Source organism: Diprion similis, chromosome 2 (assembly GCF_021155765.1).
Source record: "Diprion similis isolate iyDipSimi1 chromosome 2, iyDipSimi1.1, whole genome shotgun sequence".
NCBI classification, from domain to species: Eukaryota; Metazoa; Arthropoda; class Insecta; order Hymenoptera; family Diprionidae; genus Diprion; species Diprion similis.
In genome coordinates, this window is record NC_060106.1 from 12081833 (window position 1) to 12103434 (window position 21602).

At 38.2% G+C, this 21602-nt stretch overlaps 2 protein-coding genes across 5 annotated transcripts in view; one reads left to right on the forward strand and one right to left on the reverse strand.

Moving 5' to 3' along the window:
* The window catches only part of LOC124416397 (heterogeneous nuclear ribonucleoprotein K homolog), a 101151-nt gene extending 92059 nt beyond the window's left edge, over positions 1–9092 (forward strand). For 3 of the 4 annotated variants that reach the window (XM_046897415.1, XM_046897416.1, XM_046897417.1), the window contains 6 exons: positions 912–1040; positions 1744–2233; positions 3088–3263; positions 3619–3788; positions 4274–4330; positions 6590–9092. In XM_046897415.1, coding sequence (XP_046753371.1) covers positions 912–1040; positions 1744–2233; positions 3088–3263; positions 3619–3788; positions 4274–4328 — 1020 coding nt within the window. In that variant the 3' untranslated portion in view covers positions 4329–4330; positions 6590–9092. The remainder of the gene's footprint in view (positions 1–911; positions 1041–1743; positions 2234–3087; positions 3264–3618; positions 3789–4273; positions 4331–6589) is intronic. The other variant, XM_046897419.1, reaches the window with a different exon arrangement.
* A 420-nt stretch (positions 9093–9512) lies between these two features.
* On the reverse strand, positions 9513–14902 carry LOC124416399. The gene is made up of 7 exons (XM_046897421.1): positions 14453–14902; positions 14092–14324; positions 13762–13954; positions 13368–13529; positions 10458–10623; positions 9960–10108; positions 9513–9791 (listed from the first exon to the last, which is right to left on the reverse strand). The coding sequence occupies exons 2-7, from the start codon at positions 14264–14266 to the stop codon at positions 9560–9562; spliced, it is 1077 nt and encodes a 358-aa protein (XP_046753377.1). The 5' UTR covers positions 14267–14324; positions 14453–14902; the 3' UTR covers positions 9513–9559.
* Positions 14903–21602: the final 6700 nt, after the last annotated feature.

Here is a 21602-nt window from a genome sequence, read left to right on the forward strand (position 1 = left end):
CAGCGGTATTAAAGTGGTTCTCCTTCCCATTGACTTCCTAACGAAACCGGGGTTTGCTGAGCACGACAGAGATTGGGTTTCGGTCACGAACTTGCTGAAAAAATTGCCTCCTGAATATCTTATATTCGTACGTAATTCTGTGTTATTGAAAAACTTTGGGTTTTCAATCTGTGGGAAGAGATACGATCGTTTTCGTATCATCCTAGGACACTACATACGAAATAGGGATTCTCAGGGTGTTCAGTTAACATGGAAATTATGGAATCAAGGAATTCTCAGGCAATTTGATATCCCGTGGAAGAAAAACCTGGAAATCTCAGGGAATTTCGTGTCTTATATGCAATGTACTAATTTTCATCCTAGGTTCATAGAAATTTAGCCATTTGGTAAGGGAAAAAGTTTTTTCCCTCAACTTTTGAACCAAGTCCTGATTTCTTCACAATGAGCTGTGCTCTAGTCAAATATAAGATATTCTTGTTCGTATGATTATTGTATTCTTCATTTATTTCACAAACAACTGGGCACCCTGGATTTCTACTCTCTTCTTTACATTCTCGTGGCCAAAAGGCCTGTATCAATGTTAAATAACGTCGAGCACGCAAACCGGCAATTCCTATACACAGTAGTTGAACTTTATCCCGTTGGGCTTTTCCTACGTCGCAGAGATAGTACGCGGGAAAATTTTTTCACGAGCTAGAAAACCGTTTATATTTCGTTTCTACGTGTACGCTGCACGGTATTATATATCTCTTCCGATAAGCTCCAGGCTTATCTTGTGAAAACACATATTGCGGCACCACGGCAGATAGAACTGATTGTGAACAGAGATGCAGTCAAATTTAGTAAAACGCTTAACGAGGCTTGCCGCCAGTGTACCTTGATTTCAATGGGAATTGTTCTTTTTGTTTCAGAAAACTGGTGCCAGGATTAAAATCTACTCCAACTGCTGTCCTCAAAGTACCGACAGACTCGTCAGCATTTGCGGCAAGCCCAGTACCTGCGTCGACAGCATCAGAGAGATCATTAGCCTCATCAAGACCGTGAGTTTTCTCTTATTTTTCACCACCCTTGATTTTGTCTTACACGTTTCTCTCCGCATTGGATTTGCTACAATTTTTGCTGCCATTGTCGGTTTTGAAGTGCAGTTCAATTGTTATACACAAGTCAGGAGAATTTTTTTTTCTCTTTTAATATTTTTAAAAGGAGTGATTAAATGTTACTATAATAAACAACGTGAGAAATATGCGGTTAGAAATTATTATTCCTAATTTTGTAATTTTCGATTGAATTCGTTAAAAACGCTGCGGTATAATATAAATAAATATCAAATGTATACAGATACTTTCCGATGGAAGCGTTGCGAAAATACTCGGTACATTAGAATTCCTGGAATCTGAACAAAAAACATGTATTTTCACGATCCTATATATCGGTTATACATACATATGTTAACCTTTAAAAATTTGTCGTATCAGTTAATTGAGTGGAAACCAAGGATGGAAATTAAGTTATATATTTGTATTAAGAAGAAAAATAAAAAACTTCAAAGATTCAAATTTCAGTTTAAACCAAAGTAGTCGAGTTGTATAATATTAATAATAATAGTTTCGAAGCCGGTCAACATAATTATAATTGGTTAATTTCAACTGTGTCTATATATTATGTATGTATAATATACATGTATATGTATATGTCTATGTCTATATTTTACATTCCTTCTACCGTTTTGCCGACCGTGCACAGTCCCCGGTGAAGGGAATCAACAACCCGTACGATCCTCACAACTACGACGACTTTTACGCCGAGGAATACGGTGGCTATGGCGGCGGCGATGGTCCCGGGGGGCAGAACAAAGGTGGCGGCTACGGGGGCCCGGGTGGTCGGGGCGGCGGCGGTGGCGGCGGTGGCGGCGGAGGCGGTGGAGGAATGCCACGGAGAGAGGGTCGTGGGGGCGGCGGTGGTGTCGGGGGTGGAGGAGGCGGTGGCGGCGGAATCGGCGGTCCACCCGATATGAATCGCGGATTTCCACCACAGCAATCGCGGGGAGGACCACGAGGAGGCAACATGTCTGGGCCACCTGATCGCGGATACGGAGGCGCTGCCCGGGGCGGCGGGGGTGGAGGTGGAGGCGGAGGCGGCGGGTATGACGGAGGCCGCGGGGGCGGCGGCGGGTACGGCGGAAATCGTGGAGGACCACCACCGTACGGTGGCGGAGGCGTTGGAAACTATAACGGTAGGTTACGAGTTACCTCACCTTGAGGATACATCTCCCTCTTGAAATTTATGCGCGTAAACGTCTGCACACATGCCTCTATATACGCACTGTAGGGATTGCTGAAACCTTTTTTGTTTGCCAACCTGGTGTGGTTGGTTTCTTTTTCTCTCTCCCAGAACTCGTGGGTAGTTTATCTTTTAAGGTAGTAAACGGTTCCAAGGGTCGATGAATCGGCGTGTTTACTTATTGGAAAAATCTGGAAAGTTTGAAATGCTTGAGGAAATCTTTCATCTCGTGGAATAAGATGGCATATAGATAATATGACAAAGAATTTTGTCGTGCTTTTATAATTATCGAGAAGTTCTTCCGATGAATGGGTGTATTACCTTCTTTTAAAGCACTTGGAATAATCAGATGAAACAAATTTTATTAGTTGGATTTTTAAAGCCCAATTCTGTATTGAAAACGTTTTTTAATAAAATAGATGCGTTAAACAGATTTAAAAGAGGAAACGAAAATGAACGAAGCTATAACTATCTGGCAGTCCTCTTGTAAATAAATTTGTCTCCAACACACCTGCAAAGTTCGATGTCTGTCTGTCTGTCGATCACTCGGTCGCTTCTTCGTTGTTAATGAATATGCTTGGTGATTTTAACCAAGTGGCCTTCTTAAGTGATTTTGTAATATTAAAGTGATTAATAATCACTGTCTTGAAAAAAATACTCAATAAACGGATGAAGTGATCGAGCTAGTCAATTTTTGTCCATTAAATTTACATATCAAGGTGTCTTTTTTGACCAAACAACGTAACAGTTTGAATAAAATCGGACCTTGTTCACCCGAAAATAACGACTCTTAAATTTTTATGAAAGATAATGGATGGGGAATGCAAGGAGGAGCTCCGAATGGTATGGGAGGTGCCGGTGGGGGAGGAAATCCAGGAATGGGTGGGCTACCTTTGGGAGGTAATCAAGGAGGTAACCCAGGAGGTAACCTCGGGGGTGGCGGAGGTGGGAAGACCAGTACACAAGTCACCATCCCCAAAGACGTGAGTATGAGTGAAGATATCGTTGAAATCAGAAATTATATCGCATATCAGCTGAAAGTGTTGCCCTAAAAGTTGACCTCAAATCATGTATAGCAAGATCTTACCAAAGAGCACGTGCTGTATTCCGTATGCATCTTTCATTACTCTTGCTACATAAAACCACGTAGACGTCTACTTCGTTCAAAGTTTTAAAATGACTTAAAACCGGTATGGCTTGTCTTGTACAGTTGTTTTCCATGAGATTCCCGATCTATGTACATTCCTTGTTTTAAATTTTGAATAAAAAATGTTGCTTTGATACCAACAATATGTGCAAAAATTTTTAGTTCCTTAAACTTTGTTTTTCACTCCGCAGCTTGCAGGAGCCATTATTGGTAAGGGTGGAGCGAGGATCAGAAAAATTAGGTCTGACAGTGGTGCAGGGATTACTATAGACGAGCCTCTACTTGGCAGCAATGATCGCATAATCACCATTACTGGACTACCAAATCAGATACAGATGGCACAGTATCTGCTGCAACAGAGGTAACATTGAATTCTTGAAATTACTTTATAGTATTTGAGCACCTAGACGATTATTTAGAGACAAATAAAGAACTGTTGTCAAAAACATCTGAGTAACCGGTTCAAACATTATCCTTTCCCCGCTCACACTGCCAATAATAATGATGATAATAATAATATCCCTGAAAGATTTTTGTACCTTTTAATGCAAGTATGCATACACATGTAGACAAATGCCATTTATGAGTCGAATCTTATTTATTCAAGCAGGAAAAACATTGTTAAGATAGACAATAGGGTTGTTGAAGATACGTTGATTCTAGGCTTGAAATGTTGTGTGATAAGTATGACGCGAAAACAATTCAGGAAACAGCTGCAGATAAAATTTCCAATAAATTAACGCCGTGACGTTTGTGAAGCTGTTCTTGCGAAATATTTGCCAAGTTTTGTTTTCTTTGCCACCTACAAAAATGTAATAATTGATATTTTTCATGTTGTCTCATAAGTGATGGCAGCACAGCAACACACAGCATTCGTCCAGCCCAAAAACCGCATTTTTAAAAGTAAGTTTTTGCATTTATCGGTATTTGTATTTGATAGTTTCTTTTTTAACTATTTCAAATTGAAATACGGCTGGTGATTATCCCTTAATTGATTGGCGCTAACGATCGTTCCCGTGCGCTATATTTCTTGCGAGAATCTTTGACAATTTTGTTCAAAATCCATCAGTCAGAAGTTTCAGCTGTATGTTACCCTGCTGCCATCAATATTTATGCATATTTTACTGCGTATTCAGTAATTTTCACTCAGTGAGACTCAATCTTATCCATAAAAATAATTATTACTAGAGTATAGTTGCGATAAATAGTAGAAGTTACAAATTGCGTTGGCAAAAATTTATTTTCCTCGAGCATTGTTGATGAAATATGATACTTAATTCTGGCCCTCCTGTTCAATCTTCATAGAAGTTCGTAAATCAATTTCATTCTTCTATGCGAAAAATGAAGAACCGCTCTGTTAAGGGTCATAATAGTAGCCGTTCTAAAATTGATTACAGGAGATGAACAGAACGCTAAAAACGACATCCTTGTCTTTTTTCTCTACTTATATACCTTTATTCCCCTATCCGCTCGCCTATTTTTATCTCCTTTTACCTCTTCTCCTTCCTCGGTTTCGTGACACATTTTTTTTCTCTGTCAATATAGTACTTCGTAGGAACAGAACGTGATCCATATTCACATAACGCACAAGTCACTGCTTTATTTTTTTTTTATTCCAAATTTAGATGCAAAATATTTTTTCGTACTTTATTACCTCAAACACTAAAGTGTGGATAAAAATTCTGAGAAATGATCGGGAAATCCTTTTTTCATTTTTTAAATATTGTTTATTTTGCAGTGCAATATGATCGCCGAGAAAGATGATCGATCAGAAAACGTTGTCTGTTGAAAAATGAACATGAGATTACTTCTGTCTGATTTATCTAGCAAGCAGTGTTATCCTGCTTTGTATGAAGACGTCCTTATACAGATACACTGTTATATTCCTCATATTGTTACTTTACCATATCGTACAGAGATATAAAAATTATAGTTTGCATGTTACACCAATAAACAATTGTGAAAAACTAATTTTTTCCTAAGGTTTATGTTTCAGAGTTGTCCAAGTTATAACTGTTATATCATTGATTTCATTTGCGGATTTTTTTTACTGTATTACCTAATATTAGAATTACGGAAGTATAATGGAATGTTCGTGCGTGCGTGTAAGTGAATGCGTGTGAAAATTGACTAACGATACGATTTCTTACCGTAGTGGTAAGTGTAATTTGTCGTGAATGCTAGTTGACAATTGATAATCGGCTTACTTATCTACAATTCTTTAGCTTCTACTAACATGGAATGCGAATAACGAACGATAACAAGAAGCAATAATTCAAGACACATGAAGAATAGAGTGAAGATGGCTTGCTTGAATTGTGGGGAGACAAAAAACAAACAAATATAATGGACTCCGTTGTATGGAAGACTAGTGATTTTGTTGTTCTACTTTTGATGTAACAAGGAATCACTAATCATCCTACAAAGGTGTTCGGTGTCAGCGAACTTCGGAGCTTTGGAACTAACATCCTCTCTGCCAATGTTTCACCTCCACATCATCTCTTCGTTCATTTAATCCACCACACCGTTAATTAACTGCATATTACCATTAAGAATACCTTTTAAGAAATATGTTTAACCCAACTGGGAACTTTGTACGAACGTTAGTAGTGAACTAATAATTTTTGTGCCGTTAAATTTATGCATCACGATACTTTGATCCAAATAATCTAATTGCGACGTTCTTAGTACATTGATAAGGCCTATATAAAATTTTAAATAATTTTGACAGAACAAAATAGTTTCAATTAAACGTTAATAATCTCACAGTTAAAAATTTGTAAATTAGTGTCAGGAGTGTTTTGAGACAAGTAAATATGTGTAAATGATTTCTAATAGAGATAATAACCAGTGTTTGTGTGCGATATATAACGTAATTGGCGTAGAACCCAAATGTTTTTCATTTTGATGTATCCAGTAACACAGAGGAATTATTTCATCGCAAAATTATACCGTGCAACTGTTCATTAGTCATAAATTCTGCATAAATGATGATACGTAATTTTCAACTCCAGGTTACCTGTATTGTTAAAGTGCTAAACAAGAATAATGGCACCTTAAATATTCCCCATGGTTCATTTCAACTGGTTCCCAATTGACAGATTTTCGATAATTTGGTAATAGATCTAATCGTTATTAATTGTTAAATTTTTTATGTTTTAGCGTGCACGAGAATTCAGACCACTATTAGAACAGGAGGAGAAAAAAAACACGGGGGAGCCAAAGATGCGTTTGTAACATTTTTTAGAAATATTTGAAGAAAATGAAACCTTACACTGAAAATCCAGTAAGGATCTTCCCATCTTGGTCAGCAGATTATAGGCGGCCTAAACATCAAGGGATATTTTTTCAGACCACTTTCAGTAGCCGAGACTTTGTAGAATATGTAACTGTACTTTTAGTCAGAGTTGGCAGGCTCCTGTACCGGTCGGTCAGCTAGAGTAAGACTTTTTTTGTTTCATTTTTATCATGTCTTTTCCATTCAGAAAATGAGGTGGCCTCACGCAAGCAATACGCGGTAACAATGTTATTACGGATGACTAAATGTTTATTGGTCCAATTTCGAATCATGGTTTTTTTTTCGTCATCTCTTTTTATGAAACTTATTTTCGAAATGGTAAGTAGGCTTGAAATTTGACTATGGAATATCCTAACAATTTATTACTAAGTAACGTAAGTCTACGAATTAATTTAGGGGGAAACCTAAGAGCTACTGTATCAGTCTTAAACAAAAGATCGGAATCATTCAGTTAGCACTTTACTGCGTAGCTTTTCATGAGAAACCACTGTAGAGACCCTGAACCCTAGCCTAGCTGTAGCTCTTCCGCAAATCATAGATCATTTATATTTCATTTTGACTCCGGTTATTTTGTTTACATATAGTTTTTTTTTTTTTTTTTACCGTATATACAAATATATTTATGTATATACACACACACGTATATATATATATAAATTAAAAATTTTAGTAACCGTGGAAACAAAACGTTCAGAATCAGTGAATAAATATCGGGAAAAAAATGATAATTTCGAAAAAAAAAAAGAAAAATCAAAGACGAATGCAAACTGATGAAGAGCTTAGCATTTTGTACATAAAATAATCCTCCCACAACATAACACCGCTGTCATATACACTCAGCCTGTACTTGCATTATCGATAATAATAATAATTATGCACTGTTATAACTCATCCCGATATATACTAATAAAATTTTACTTATAGTAAATATGTTATTATCATTAATCCATCAAGACAACATCAGTTTATTTGTTACGATAATTTTACATTTAGAAAGATAGATAATATAATTTGTAACACTGGAAATATCGAGCTCCGAAATGTTATTACCGAGATAATTGAGCAGACCCGCGTTAATTCAGACGTTGTCACAGGTACAGATGTTGAAGGTAAAATATTGGTAATTTTGTTTGATCATATGGTTTCGATAATTAGAGGGTATCTCCGGCTGTTATCAGTATCGAACGTGCTTTGACGTCATTGCCCATCTACTTGTCGATTTTTTGAATTCATTTTACTTTCGATTGTAGTCTTTACTCTGCGTTTGAAATTTTGTCGAACTACCTATACCATTCTCTGAGGGGGAAAAATGAACATAAAGTTTCAATGTTAATTGACAATTCCCAAACAAATTTAACAATCACATATCGTTATCACTGGCCTGTAGTTTATTAAAATGTAAAATTTACGTTGATTTAACGACATAATTAAAATCGTATAACGAAATGAAATAAAATATTCAGAAATTTCTTTGATGAAATTTACTGTGTACACTAACCATAGCTTAAGAATACATAGGGCATTGTATCATACATATATTATAATATACTGAGTAATGAAAACAAGATTGAACAGAACAGTTAGTAAAAAGTGACACAGAACATTGAAATATACAAAGGTTTTTTAAATTTTGAATGAAGTGAGACTCCGTTTTAACTATTGAAAAAATTCATAAGTATCCAAAGTGTAAGAGTTAACTGGCAAGTTCGTTCAACAATACGGCATATGAATTTTTTGTGTTTGCCTTGGTAATGATAACGTACATGATATCGTCACCAATTACTTATTAAGAGTGATTTTGTTTTAGCGAGTAATCTGAAACGGCTAACACAGACGTACGAGTAACTTAGAGCAATCTGTTGCTCGGGAAAATTTATAATTGTAATAGCATTCGCTTGAATGGCACCTCGATAATATTGAAATCACTTGCGTTCAAAAGTACCTCCGTCTAACGTTTAAAAATATATCTAAATCCCCCATTGGGTTATCTGCACCAATGCAATAAAATGAAAATGTCTGTTAGCAGTATGTTAAGTAAATAGAAACTTCAAGCTTTTTTCTGCGATGGAATAATACTTTTAGAATTCGAAAAGCATTAAAGATATAGGTTTGTAGATTGTGCTTATACATTTCATCAGTTTACAATGGATGTTTGAACAAAATGATTTAACACTTCGTGAAAAAAGCTTGAATTCGGAATTGCTTCATCCTCGTTTCCATCGCCATTGTCAGTCAAATCATAATCAGTTGCATTTCATTTCTGTGAATACCACACCTAACTTGGATGCAATGAAGTGTAATATACAGTTTATATCAAGTGTATCGAATAATTTTTATTTGTCAGATAATAAAAGTTAGTACAAAGGAAGGTGGCTGCTCTTCTACAATCAGTTAATTGTCTATCTTGTCTAACTCGTGCTATTTTAGTATTATTTATTCTATTGTATCGTAAGTAATAATACGAAATTAAATTTAATTAAAAATAAGTATTATATATATATATATATATATATATATATATATATATATATAGAGATAATTATACCGAAACCAATTGTAACAACGTACGAAAATATTTAATGTTTTTACAGTCTGAAATTTGAACAAACGCACCAATAGGTCATGCGCGATTATTCGCTCGTATGTTTCTGATATATGAAACGACATTTTAACTTGGAACTTTAGAAAAATCCTCAGCCAACTGCCAACCTTGTTAATTGAAGTGTTTGTTTGCCCAAAGTATAGTGATGAAAAGACACTCAACTCTATAGTACTCTGGGCATTAACTGTAGTTCGGCTATTGTGCGTGTGATTTTGATATTAATGAGCAATTGTCAAAACATGGCGCTCCTGCATCGTGGCGAATTGTCCATCGGGCGATCCCTGTTATCGTTGGCATACAAGTCAATGGTAGCTATTTTTACTTTTTGCTCCCGCTGATCCAATGTTTTTTGATTTCTCACCAAAATCTTGAGATTCATTAGAAATTGCGGACTCAGGAGGCAGTAGAGAACAAAATTTGCTGAACTAGATATCGCGTTCAAGAGCGTGGCGACTATTCTGAAGCTGCAAGAAAAGTGATAGTATCGGTTACGTTGTTTTTAATTAAATGTTGTATGGTTTCAATGTAATTATAATAACAGTGATTGTCTTCATTTGATCGGTCTAATTAAACTCATGGATGATTTTAATCATTTTTTATATCGCTGGATTAATCAGACCGCGTAAACTTACTGTTCCAAAAAATTTTCGTCGATTTTTGTCGCATCGCCACCATATAAAATGGATACTGCGCTCCGTCTTGACGCTAGATGTGTGGGAACCTCGCCGACGAGAAACATGAAGACTATACCGACAAGGGTAATCGTTAGCCTGGCTTGGTCCTAGGAAACAAAACGAAAGAAAGTTAGAAAACCGTGGACTCCGTCGAGGAGCGTGAAATTCAAATAATTTACGCAATCAAGAAAACCCAAATTCCAATTCGAATTCCTTTTCTATTTCTGGCTACTTGAAATTTGAAACAGAAATTTAAATTGGTTTCTCAATGTTTAAAATCGGTAAATTCAGTTTCCTAGATCACAAATTATTAACTAGAATTACAATGTAACTATGTAAAAAGTCCGATGTAATTGAACTAGATAAGACTAGTGCACCTCAAAAAAGAAATATGATTTTAAAGGAAGGTGGATTTGAATATAACGTTGTGGTTTTATCATTTGTGAGATTGAAAACCTGCAGGCAATTTCCTTCGCGAGTGAATTTTCGCTGAAGCAGCATCTGTCGTTGTTTCATAATTCTGCGAACAGCAAAACACATCGCTGCGTTGCCTACGAGTAAGAATACTGCCGGAACTAGACCGAATGCCACCAGCTGGAACCAATTTTGAATGTTGTAGTACCTGAAACAATAATTAACAAAGTATCGGACGTGTCTATTTTTTATGGGGGTATTCGGATCTAGAAATTGGAAAAACTCGATTTTTTTTTTTTGCAAATATTATTATAGCTCCGTCTTTCAGAAATATTATGGCCCAGAGCTGATGTGAAATTTCCAAAAATTGAGAAAGTTATTTCATTTTTCAACCTGGTTCACATAAAATCTCAAGTTCTATCCAAACGATCGACTTAAAATTTAGTATGAATCTACAGTATAAATCCCTCCATAGCCCCTATTACAAGCATTGCGAAATTATGATTATAACTGTTTTTTTTTTAATTGAAAAACATTGAAAGAAATAATTTTGCCTTCAAACAGTCGTAATTTTTTTTTTTATCGATACTAGTTATAGCAAAATTCTTACTTATCAAAAAAGCTCGTTCTTTTCTGTTTTGGATGAATGGAAGCACGGGAATCATGTCTACCACCTTGACCGGTTGTTTTGTCACTGCCGTATTCAGAGGGCCATAACTTTTTTAATTTCCAATTTTTTTTCCACAAAAATTTAACTGCGAGTTTTTTAAACACGAATAAAAATTCTGTCAAAAAAATGGATGCTGAAAAAATATACATTTTTCTTTATATTACCAAGCCCGAAAAAACGCCTGAAATCTAGACCTCTGGACTAAAACACCGCCCCTTTAATCGGATCACCTCATCTGGTGCAGTTGTGTAGAATTTAAAATACGACGCCGCTAATTCGTCGCTAAATGTCGGTTGGGGTTCGTTTAATCTCTAATCAACAACGTAGAGCTGAATTTCAAAGTTTAAGATTTCGTTTATCCTCGTAGACACTGCGTAGTGGTATACCGTAGTTAATCAAATCAGAAGATTAAATTAGTGAACAGTAGTGAAATCGGATCTTATTTCATTTTACAAAAAACTTGCTCGATCGAAAACCGTTTAAAAGTTTGAGGTACCTCAGGTTAGTTTGAACAAAATCTCGAAGGATTTTGAACTGCGTGCTTGCAGTCGTGTCTCGAGTGTCTAGAAAGTTCGCAGAAATATTTACATATTGAAGAAATGGGATATCGAGGATAATTAGGATTAGGGACTAGCTGGCCTGATTGCAAATTTAAAGGCATGTAAGCGGCTTAAGCGTCTCAATTCTTCTTTGGCATTACAGTATTTTACATGTATCACTTGTTCAGGAGAAACGATTGATTGGATAGCTATTGGGGAAAACAATTTTTGAAACAGTCCAGCGAAGCAATTTCCACAGAAATATAATAAGTTATTCAAATGAATTTTCTTATAATTTTGACCATATTATCAGTAATTCTATGTCTCGTAGTAACGCTCTAACAGAATTTGGGCTTTTTGCCTGCAGGTTCGTTCGCAAGTCAAAAACTTCGGGGAAAAAATATTTTGTCAAAGCGGTGCAAGGTAATTTTCAGTAAAAAATGTATTATGAGTTCATGGTGGCCACTCGTCGGGGAAAACTGAAAAGTCAGGAAATCTTGTTAGGGTATGCGAACGAGAAAGGATAAAGCTCCCTTGAAGACAAAAGTGAATTTTTTAGTGGCCATCATGTTACCCGGTTTTCTACAAAAATAGCCTGTCTTTTTTATTGGTATATGAATTATTAATACAACCGACTTCATTATGAGTATGAACATCATCCTTCATGCTTCGCACGTTCTGTGGTATGAACAAAGTTTTAAAAAATTTCTGGCAACCGACTAAGTGTATGAATTCGAAGGATCGTCGCCGAGGTGCTGGTTACGCAAGTTGGCTTATCAATATATTATCCCCAGTTTCAAATCTACCTCTAGGTCTCGTATAGCCTACGGCAAATTCGCTAGCTTGTTCGCGAAGCTTGAAGCTTGTGTTCGGGCTGCTTTACGTCTTAGCTGCGGCTTGTTTGTCGCTGGCTTTCGAGTCTCTCCTTACAAACTACGGGAGTTTCTACGGCAAACCCTGTCTGTTCGTCTTACAGACGTTGAGATATCCGTTGTGGGTCAGAGCACAGCTTAATCCTACCAACTACCAACTACTAACATGACGCACGTTGCACTATCTATGTGCTTTTCTTTAACAATAAATGCTTCAGAGAGAAACTGCGAACGTAAACTTTCGACGCGAGTCACGTTCACCTAATTTAAACGCGGAGATATATCGTTTTCGTTATTCTCTTTATTCGCTTTTTCCCTTGGACTATAAAACTCGCTACAATAAAACAGCACTAACGGTATTACGGAACAATAGAAAAAATAGCAGCAAAACCTTGGAAATTTCAAAATTTTATCATAATTTTATAATATATCTCTTTTCATACATAAGCTTAATAGATCGATAGCAGGTGTTTCAGTTGACTTAGAGGCTTAAAACTTGACACAGATTTTTTTTCATGATTTGGAACAGATTGAAGTGCGTCCCAACGAAAATTTTTTATAAGTAATAGAGAATCAAGAAATGGACAGAGTCAAGTCATATTTGATCAACGAATGAACTGAAGGTAAAGCTTCTCGAAATTGACGGACTTACTACTAGCCAACACAATGAGAACTTACAACTAGTAATCCACCACAGCCATACAAATGGATGAGAAATCAGGAATTTAACTGAAGAAAGGATTCTTAGGAAAATGAATAAGCGATATTCCAAAAGTTTACTGAACTCACATGTAGACTCTCTTAGATTACTCCAAACTGAGTATCGAGTAACGCAATTTCCTTGATTATAGACTTCAAGCAAGTGTCTCACCGTGAACTGAAGAATTCCGTTGTAGTCAGCTCACCCTTTTCGTTGTACGTGTAGATAAAACAGTAAGGGATGTTGAAAAGAATGGCACAGAATCCGGAGAATATCATCACCCTACGAGCAACGGCATCACTGCAAAACTTTGGAGGCTTCCACTTCGGTGGCCTAGAAGTTAAAGCAAATAATGCGTCTCGATGGCAACTCGAAAAAAAGGGTAATTACTCAAAAGTATGATAGCAAAGTATTAAATTCACTCCAAATTGTTCGGATGAATTCGGATATTTTTAAGTGATTCCTGTGCTCACAGGTATTCTGTTTTTTGACCATTAATTAGGAAAGTGCAGAGTATCGGGGACCGTTATCTGTGAACTTTAGTGCAAAGATACATCTGCGTTACCCTGATATAAGGATTAATCTGTCGAGTGTGACGCAAACTGCTGCCCAAACTGCGATGTTCGAAGACACCGAGCCAACGGGAAGGTGGACAAAGGCGTCGAACTCCGTCCATCCCGATTGTCCCCAGAATAGTCCTCTTGCTAATCCCGAGAATACCAACAATGCGCACGTGACAAGATCAGCACCCGCCAGCACTGGAACGTGAACATGTTCAATGGATTTATGATCCAGAGTTTCAACTACAGACTAATCACCCTAAGCTAAATTTGGCAACGTGTGCGATCTACTTTTGCCAAGATCAGTTCCAGTATGTGAAGGTGAGTTGCATTACCAGCTAGATACGTGTACATCGAAGCCTTCAGACTCTTTCGGCTGAGAACTGCCAAGATGAGAGTATTTCCGATAACACCGAGAACGGAAATAACGGGAACAACGATGCTGTACATCATGATACCCCATGTCGTCGGCTCATCGGCCCAGACGTTGGTTTCGCTCAGCTTATCCATTTCAGCCTCCGTGACATTTATCGAACGAAACAAGTCGAACGATTCCTCTTGAAGTTGCCTGCTCGGGGGATATGGAAAGTCGTTTCTTTTACAATACAATTCCCGTGCTGGGATCACATTTTAAGATTGCCAATCTCTCGATGCCTTTCAAGTCGTCGGACACGCCGAAGGTGTTCGATCTCTAACCTTTTACTTAATCAACGTACATTCGTGGGAGAACAAAAACAATATTCTTTCTATTTTTTTTTCTTTTTTGTTTGTTTTTGGTGCAATAAAAGCGGGAACAGAGAGTCAAATGTTTAACTCTTTTAATCTCGGTTTACTTTGAGCAAGGTTTGGTCAAAATCACCCATATAACAGACCGGCGCTACCACTACGAGCAACCAGTCATAAACTTTTATCTAAACAGTGCCTGCAGTATGCTACGATACGATATACATATGCCACCTCCCCGAAAATGGCTAGCAGGAAATCTGTCAATAGTTACATAGGCACATGTCGGACTTCTGTTGAAGGATACAATTAATTCTCGCTCCAAAGACGTTAGCTGAGTTATCGTTAACGCGTCGATCAATCATTCTTTGCCAATACTATCAACCATACATTCTGGAGCGCTGAAATAAGTCCAACTTTTTCCAACGCTTGCGTCAAAGCTGACCTTCGATAATAATGGTAAAATAATTTCGCGAATTGCAGTTAACTCAGGGATTCTGGTGAGTAAGGAACTGCATTTATGCTCACGACATAGCTGTGGCCAAAACGATTTATCTCGCAAGAAAATATATACATTTTATTCTTCTCACCTTGTCGTAAGCTCGAGTACCATCATTCTAGTTTTTCTCCTCGAGTCAGTGATAGCGAATCGGATTATTTAGTAGAATAATTAACTGCTGACTCTGTGACTTTGTTGACTCCGACAGTTTTTTGTGTCAATCGGCACTCGCACCGACGATGTTCTGCGGTGAGGAAAAATCCGACTGCCGATTGCTGATTACTTTTTTCAATATATCCTCGACAAGCTGAGTGAATTCCCATAAATGGAGTAAAAAAAAAACTTGGAAAAAACTAATTCACCCTCGTCATCCACGCGATAATCGACACCTGGATTTCCTTCGATCGGTCACGTCGTGCTGACAGAGAGGAATTTTGTTAGAAACTGAATGAGCGGTCCGACTGCCGTCAATATTTCGCGGCCCTGGCTGTGCCGGGTCATATTCGAGTGTCGCCAATTGCGTCGGCGGGGGCTTCCAAGAGGGGATGATGGGTCAACCGATAAAGGGCAATTAGTAGCGCACGGTGAGCTGAGATGCGCGCTTTTGACCAAATTGCGACTCAGTTCGTTCCTACGTCCAGACTTAATCTGCCGTCAGGAATACTGTTTTCGCGAAAAACACCCGTGGCGAAGTTATACATACATATAGACTTTATTTATGTGACTGTAACTGCCAATACATGCCGTATGCGGGACGCACACGCGCGAAAATATCAAGCCACGTACATACATTTTATCCTACAGACATGCAGATGCGAATATAAATAGAGCGTGTGTTTTCAGTATTGAGCTTTTCTGAGCGGTGTATTTATTTTTAATTTTTTTTTTTTTTGCTTTTTTTTTCAGGTGGGACGAAGCAGACAAAAAAGACGAGGAAGTCAAAAAAGGGAGAAGGAAACTCTAAGACTGGAGAGCCATTCAAATGGGATTGAATTGAAAATTAATTTTCGCTTCAAGTTTATCATCGTCGAAGGTATTTAATTTGAGGTAAGTACCCGTACGCTCTACGAGTTCTGTGGTTAAAGGAAAAATTTGACTCCAGATTAGAAATGTAAAATAAAATTAAAGGTCAATATTGAAAAAATTTCTTCGCTTATTGGGAGGGAACTTTTTAATTTCGCTTAGAGTAGTCCCAGTATGGACATTTTACGTTGTAAATCATCTATACATAAAGTCATTGGCAGGCATACGTTAACGTTTTAGAGTACAACCTATACAAAACAGAAAAAAACATTTTCACGTCCAAAGAAAAGTGTATCCTATACGAATGGGTTTCTAATAAATTTGAAATCCTTGATTTCAATATCGCGACTTGACTTTTATATGCTAAGTACACATGGTATTAACGAAGTAACGAAGGGTTGTCTACGATTAAATTGAACGGAGTGGAAAGTTAAATGAACTGTGCAAATGCTCAGAGGCGGGTGTACTCAGCTTGAAAATTTGAATTATTTATCACGACCTTAGAAGCGTTTTCGGAACGGACCAACTGGCTGTGCAGTCCTGACCACCGACAAATTTCAAATGTTGATCGATTAGCGGGGAGCTTACCTGAGGATCAGCTATTAACTAGAAAAATCAAACAAGGAAAGATACTCCGATAACTAAAATTCTTTCCAATTTATCAGACACAGACGTCCGTGTAAAAGCGTACTGACAAGGTAGAAGAGTGAGCATGTCAGGCTCGGGACAAGCAGGACACGGTCACGAAGGTATCTCTAATAAATCCTCCCTTACAAGGTATATCAGTTTGCTACTCCCCTCTGATTTCGTTGAAACTCATGTACGTTGTCGAACATTGAAAACTGATACACGCATATTTTTTTTTTTATCTGCGTGAAAACGGTTCAGAGGGGTGAAAACGACCGAACGGGGTGATTTCTTAATGCTCTTGATGGATTTGAAATTTGGAGTTTTCCTATTCGTTAACAAAAACATTTCAGCGTTGGTTTCATTCAAATACATGAAGCGCTTCAAGAAATCACCCCGTTGAGTGACCATCTCTGGGGTGGTTTTCACTCCTTTAAACCATTTTCCGCAGATAAAAAAATATGTATCTCTTAGTTTTCAATGTTCTACAACATACATGAGTTCCAACGAAATCAGAGGGGGACACTAAACTGATGTTCCTTGTTAGTAGCATATCAAATTTCAGGCATGTTATTAACTGTCAAACTGTACGAACGGTGATGTTGCGTTATCTGCAATATCTGGAGAGCCCACATCGCGCCTCGTATCAGGAATAATATCCGCTCACACGTATAGTATGCGTTACACAATATGTTTGAAACTTTTCCAATAGACGATTTCCCACTGCAGACTACTGGCTCGATCGAGTCATAAAAACATCTCCTATCACTCTGTTTCTCTCTTACATTACTTTTCTCTCCCCAACACCCTCGCTGATCTCTGCATGTTTGCCTCTAATGCGAATGCAGTGTAAAGCTTTATTTCCTTATCTTGCGTTACTGATAGCTGGAACATCTATTTTTTTCTGCCGGTTGGATAGATAGAAAGTGTGTGTTGATGCTTTGGCGAAGAAAGATGATATCGTCAAATAGCAAGGGCATTAGATATCACTCGTGGAAAAAAAACGACGATAGCTCAAGTTTAAATAAAAAATAAGGACAACTCGTGAACTTTCTCGTAATACTTATGCATTTATTATTCAACCCAACTTGACCAACGCAAAACAATTCTAACGTCAAAATATGATGCGGTCACTCATCTTACTTCGTCACTTCGATCTAATCGTATTTATTATCAAACTCGTCATCTTACAGTTTCAGCGGTTGAAGCGACGAGGTGGAATGAATAATCATACACTTGCTAGACGGATGAACACCAAAATACTGTCACAAATAGGATTCATTTCAGCAGACGTTGATCACGTAGTAACGCAAAACAAAACACCTTTCAGAATGTAATCTTCAGAATGTAAACTGCAAAAATAATTCCTTATTTATCGAACTTTTCACGGTTTTGTTGTCATTGCTGAAATTTTCACTTTCGATAGTTATAATTTGATGTAGAATCTCATATGACAATCGTGAAAGGCCAAAACCGTCCATCAGCACACATAATTACCCATCAAAAAAATACCAAAACGTTTGCGGTTTGCTTGCAAATTCCCTCGCTTATCTGTATTATCATTATCAGGTTTCGGGTTTTGACCGGGTAAACCTTGATCGAAGAGGAAAGGGTTGAACTGGGGAATCTAACGGCGTAAACACTATATATGTTTCTGCACGGCGATATATGGAAAATCAAGCGGTCGTAACTTGAGCCTGAAATCTGTTATGATAACACAAATCAATGCTGTTATCTCTTTATCACCCATAAGATTTGAAGATTAATATCAGTAGTTCACGAAAAACGATCATTTGGACTTGGAGTTCACCCAAGGTTTCACATTTCTATTGTCTGATCATTTCAAAATCACTGACATATGTTACGATCCAAGATGAACTTGAGCATACGGGACTTCATGGAGTGTAAGTTTATAAACTGAGGTTGAAATGTCTATGGATACAATTAAAATTGGTCTAGAAATAATCAGATATTGATTGGATGTTGTTTTCCAGCGAGGATTACACACGGGAAGAAAAGTTGAAAAAACAGCAGATAAAAGAAAAAAAAAAGACACGCACCGTGAAGCCCACATCAGTACAAAAACAAGATACCAGCTTTTTTCGGATCTGCATTCTACATGAATCACATCGAAAATACAGGTACGAGTCACGTTACTGAGTGATAACAAATTTGATATTCACCGTATTGAGTCATATCGTAGAGAACTCGGTTCACTTTGTCACTGTATATGTTATAAATTCTTCAAAATCGGCTACACTCGGCGGAGCCCATTTTCGAAACGTTCCCACAAGGGGAGGCAACTGACGTTCGATCGAACCTCTCGAATCTGTCAATCAGTCGGTGTTGGTTCGGCAGTGAGTAATTAGGTTCTGGAGTTGGAGCGCGGGCGTCGAACGACGTTATATCCGGCCTGACAATCGACACATACTCGAAAATACACCATGCCCGTGTATTACAGAGATAGACGTCGTATGCACGTGATCCGAAAGGTTCGACGCTCCGATGTTAAAAGCTCTGCGGATTCTTCGCCCCCCGAACCGCCGCCCCTGGATAACTAAAGCAGAGCAGCGGGTCAAAGCTTGTACAACTTCGAATCGAAAGCTATGGCGTTATCTTGCGTTCGCGCAAACATGCCTGGAACCCTTCTCTGATTGCAGGCCTGATATATGCATACCTACAACCAAGCAAACAATTTGTCACTTTATTCAAACGGAATTTAACTAACCGCTGGGCATCCCGCAAGCCATGCTAATTCGCATTACCGATAATTGACGAACAACATTTGAGACGAGAACCGAGCTTTTCACTCGTACTCGCATCGCATTTTGACCTTTATATTTTTCGTGTTTTATCACCGCCCTGCGAAGGGTGATGGAGGTTTCGGATTTCACGTACTTTAATGGTGTAAGTCGAGTTAACAATTACAAATCGAGGTTCTCGTGGTATTGCCGATAGCAAGACGGATTTATGCGGAATGTGATTTTTTCAGAGATCGACTTGCCACGTAATTTAATTTTAATTTGCGATCAAAGCATTGGGATTGAACTGCGATTTAGTCCTGGACAAGTTTGGCCGAATTTACCGAGGACTTGTAACTTTTTGAGCATGATTAGCGCAACAGGAACTCTCCTCTTCAACTACATTCGACTTTTCAGTTGGTATTAACAAGTGTCAAGGAACCCCGCGTTTCCCACCCAGACGATAATATAGCGACTAACGCTTAACACTATCTTTTCTTTCGATTTCATTCCACGACTCGAGCGTACAAAAGAAGGCCATTAAGTACTGCTTTCCGAACTGGCTCATTCCTCTATTCTACCGGTTCATTTACTGGAATTGCTGAACGCTGACGCTTCAGTGAGAGGGAAGAAGCTTCTTACGTTCGTGTTCAGACACTGTTCAGGGACGAATAAATGACCCTGTATATATATTCTTGAAAAGATCTCGAAGATTACAATCTTCCTTGAAATGGGTTTAAAGTTCATTTGAGATCGTCCCTCATGTTACTAACCCTGAACAACAGGGTGACAACTCCAGGCAATTTTATCTATCCAACTGATATAATAGTTCAGTGCATAACACTTGAATAAAGCAAATCAGTTTTATCGATTGAGTTCCGAAGCGAACGAAGGGTATCGAACAAACCAGCCAGACGCTCAACGACGATCAATCTCTGCGTGGTCATAAAACTTCCGAAGCCCCGGCCGTATTCGTGCTTCCATCTATATTATGGCTGACCTAACGACGACATGACTACTGAAAAATGACCGACGATACGCTACTTCGGCAGTATGACTGCCGTTCCATCGTTGCCAACTGGAATTAAACGTGTCGCTTAAATCTAATTAGCACGCGCCACCGAGGGTGCATGTGGTGCCAAATGATGCAAACAGCTGTGCCGCGATTCAAAAAGTTTAATCAGCGTTGGAACAAATGTAATATGACGGATACTACTCGTCGCCGTCTCTCTCTGTCTCCCTCTCTCTCTCTCTTTCTCTTTTAGCGCACGTATTGCATGCCGCAAGTTTCAAACAATGGAAAATTCTGACTCGCCTGAAATTTGTAAGACAGAGCTGATCATTAGCGAATAATTTACGAAATTATTTAGCTCAGAATAATGGACACCCGGAAATGATTTTGTTCGTCGTACGGTATATTCTAGTGTTTGATTGTCTTCCGATCTGAACCGACATCGCCAAGTTCTTGTATAATAAGGGTGCATGTTTCACTGCGTCAGCGGAATCGTTTCATCTTTATCGAGATCATTCCGGAAGTTATATGTAGTCGTTCTTCCGGATGAAAAATTCCGTGGGAGTGATCGTCATGTTTTTGAATTAATGATACCCCGTGTAAGTACGTCGTTTTGCTGTATACCTTATTTTTTTCACGAGGCAATTCAACCGAGTATACCAGACGTTTTATGCTACTTTGAATAGCCAGAGATGAGTGAGGTGAACGAGGAACGATTAGAGAAAAAGTTGAAACGCCCACGTGACGTTCAGTATTTTAAATTACTCGGATATCGTCCGTGTAATCTTCGTCTCAAGACCGGTAATTATCCACCCGGTGAACTTCTGCTTTGCAGTCCTTTAGAAGAGGGACTGCGATTTGCGAAAAGTAAAGGAGAACTGACGGCACGAGGTTGTGTGCGTATTGCAAGGTTCGTGTATAGGTTCCACGTAAAAGGCGCGTAAACCCTCAGGAGAAAAGTTCGTATAGCGAAGGTTGAGGTTTAACCCGTTAAAAGCACTCTCTTGAGGTGTCGGTGGCCCCTTTTAAAAGATTTTCTACTCGGTAACCCTGGTGATTATTCCGTTAATACGGCTCTTCGCGCTCTGCTACACAACGCCTTTTTCCAGGTTTCGCCATTTGATACTTTTCGGATAACCAGCGCTCGAACAGCTTCGATACAGCGTTTCAAAGTACTTACGTTACGCGTTACGCACGGTATAGCAAAAAGTAGCGGCTAGT

Coding starts and splice junctions, on each gene's coding strand:
- LOC124416399 (XM_046897421.1), bottom strand. CDS start 14,266: ATGGATAAGCTGAGCGAAACCAACGTCTGGGCCGATGAGCCGACGACA. Junction 13,955..14,091: donor GATGTACACGTATCTAGCTG/GTAATGCAACTC, acceptor TTCACGTTCCAG/TGCTGGCGGGTGCTGATCTT. Junction 13,530..13,761: donor AGATTAATCCTTATATCAGG/GTAACGCAGATG, acceptor TTTAACTTCTAG/GCCACCGAAGTGGAAGCCTC.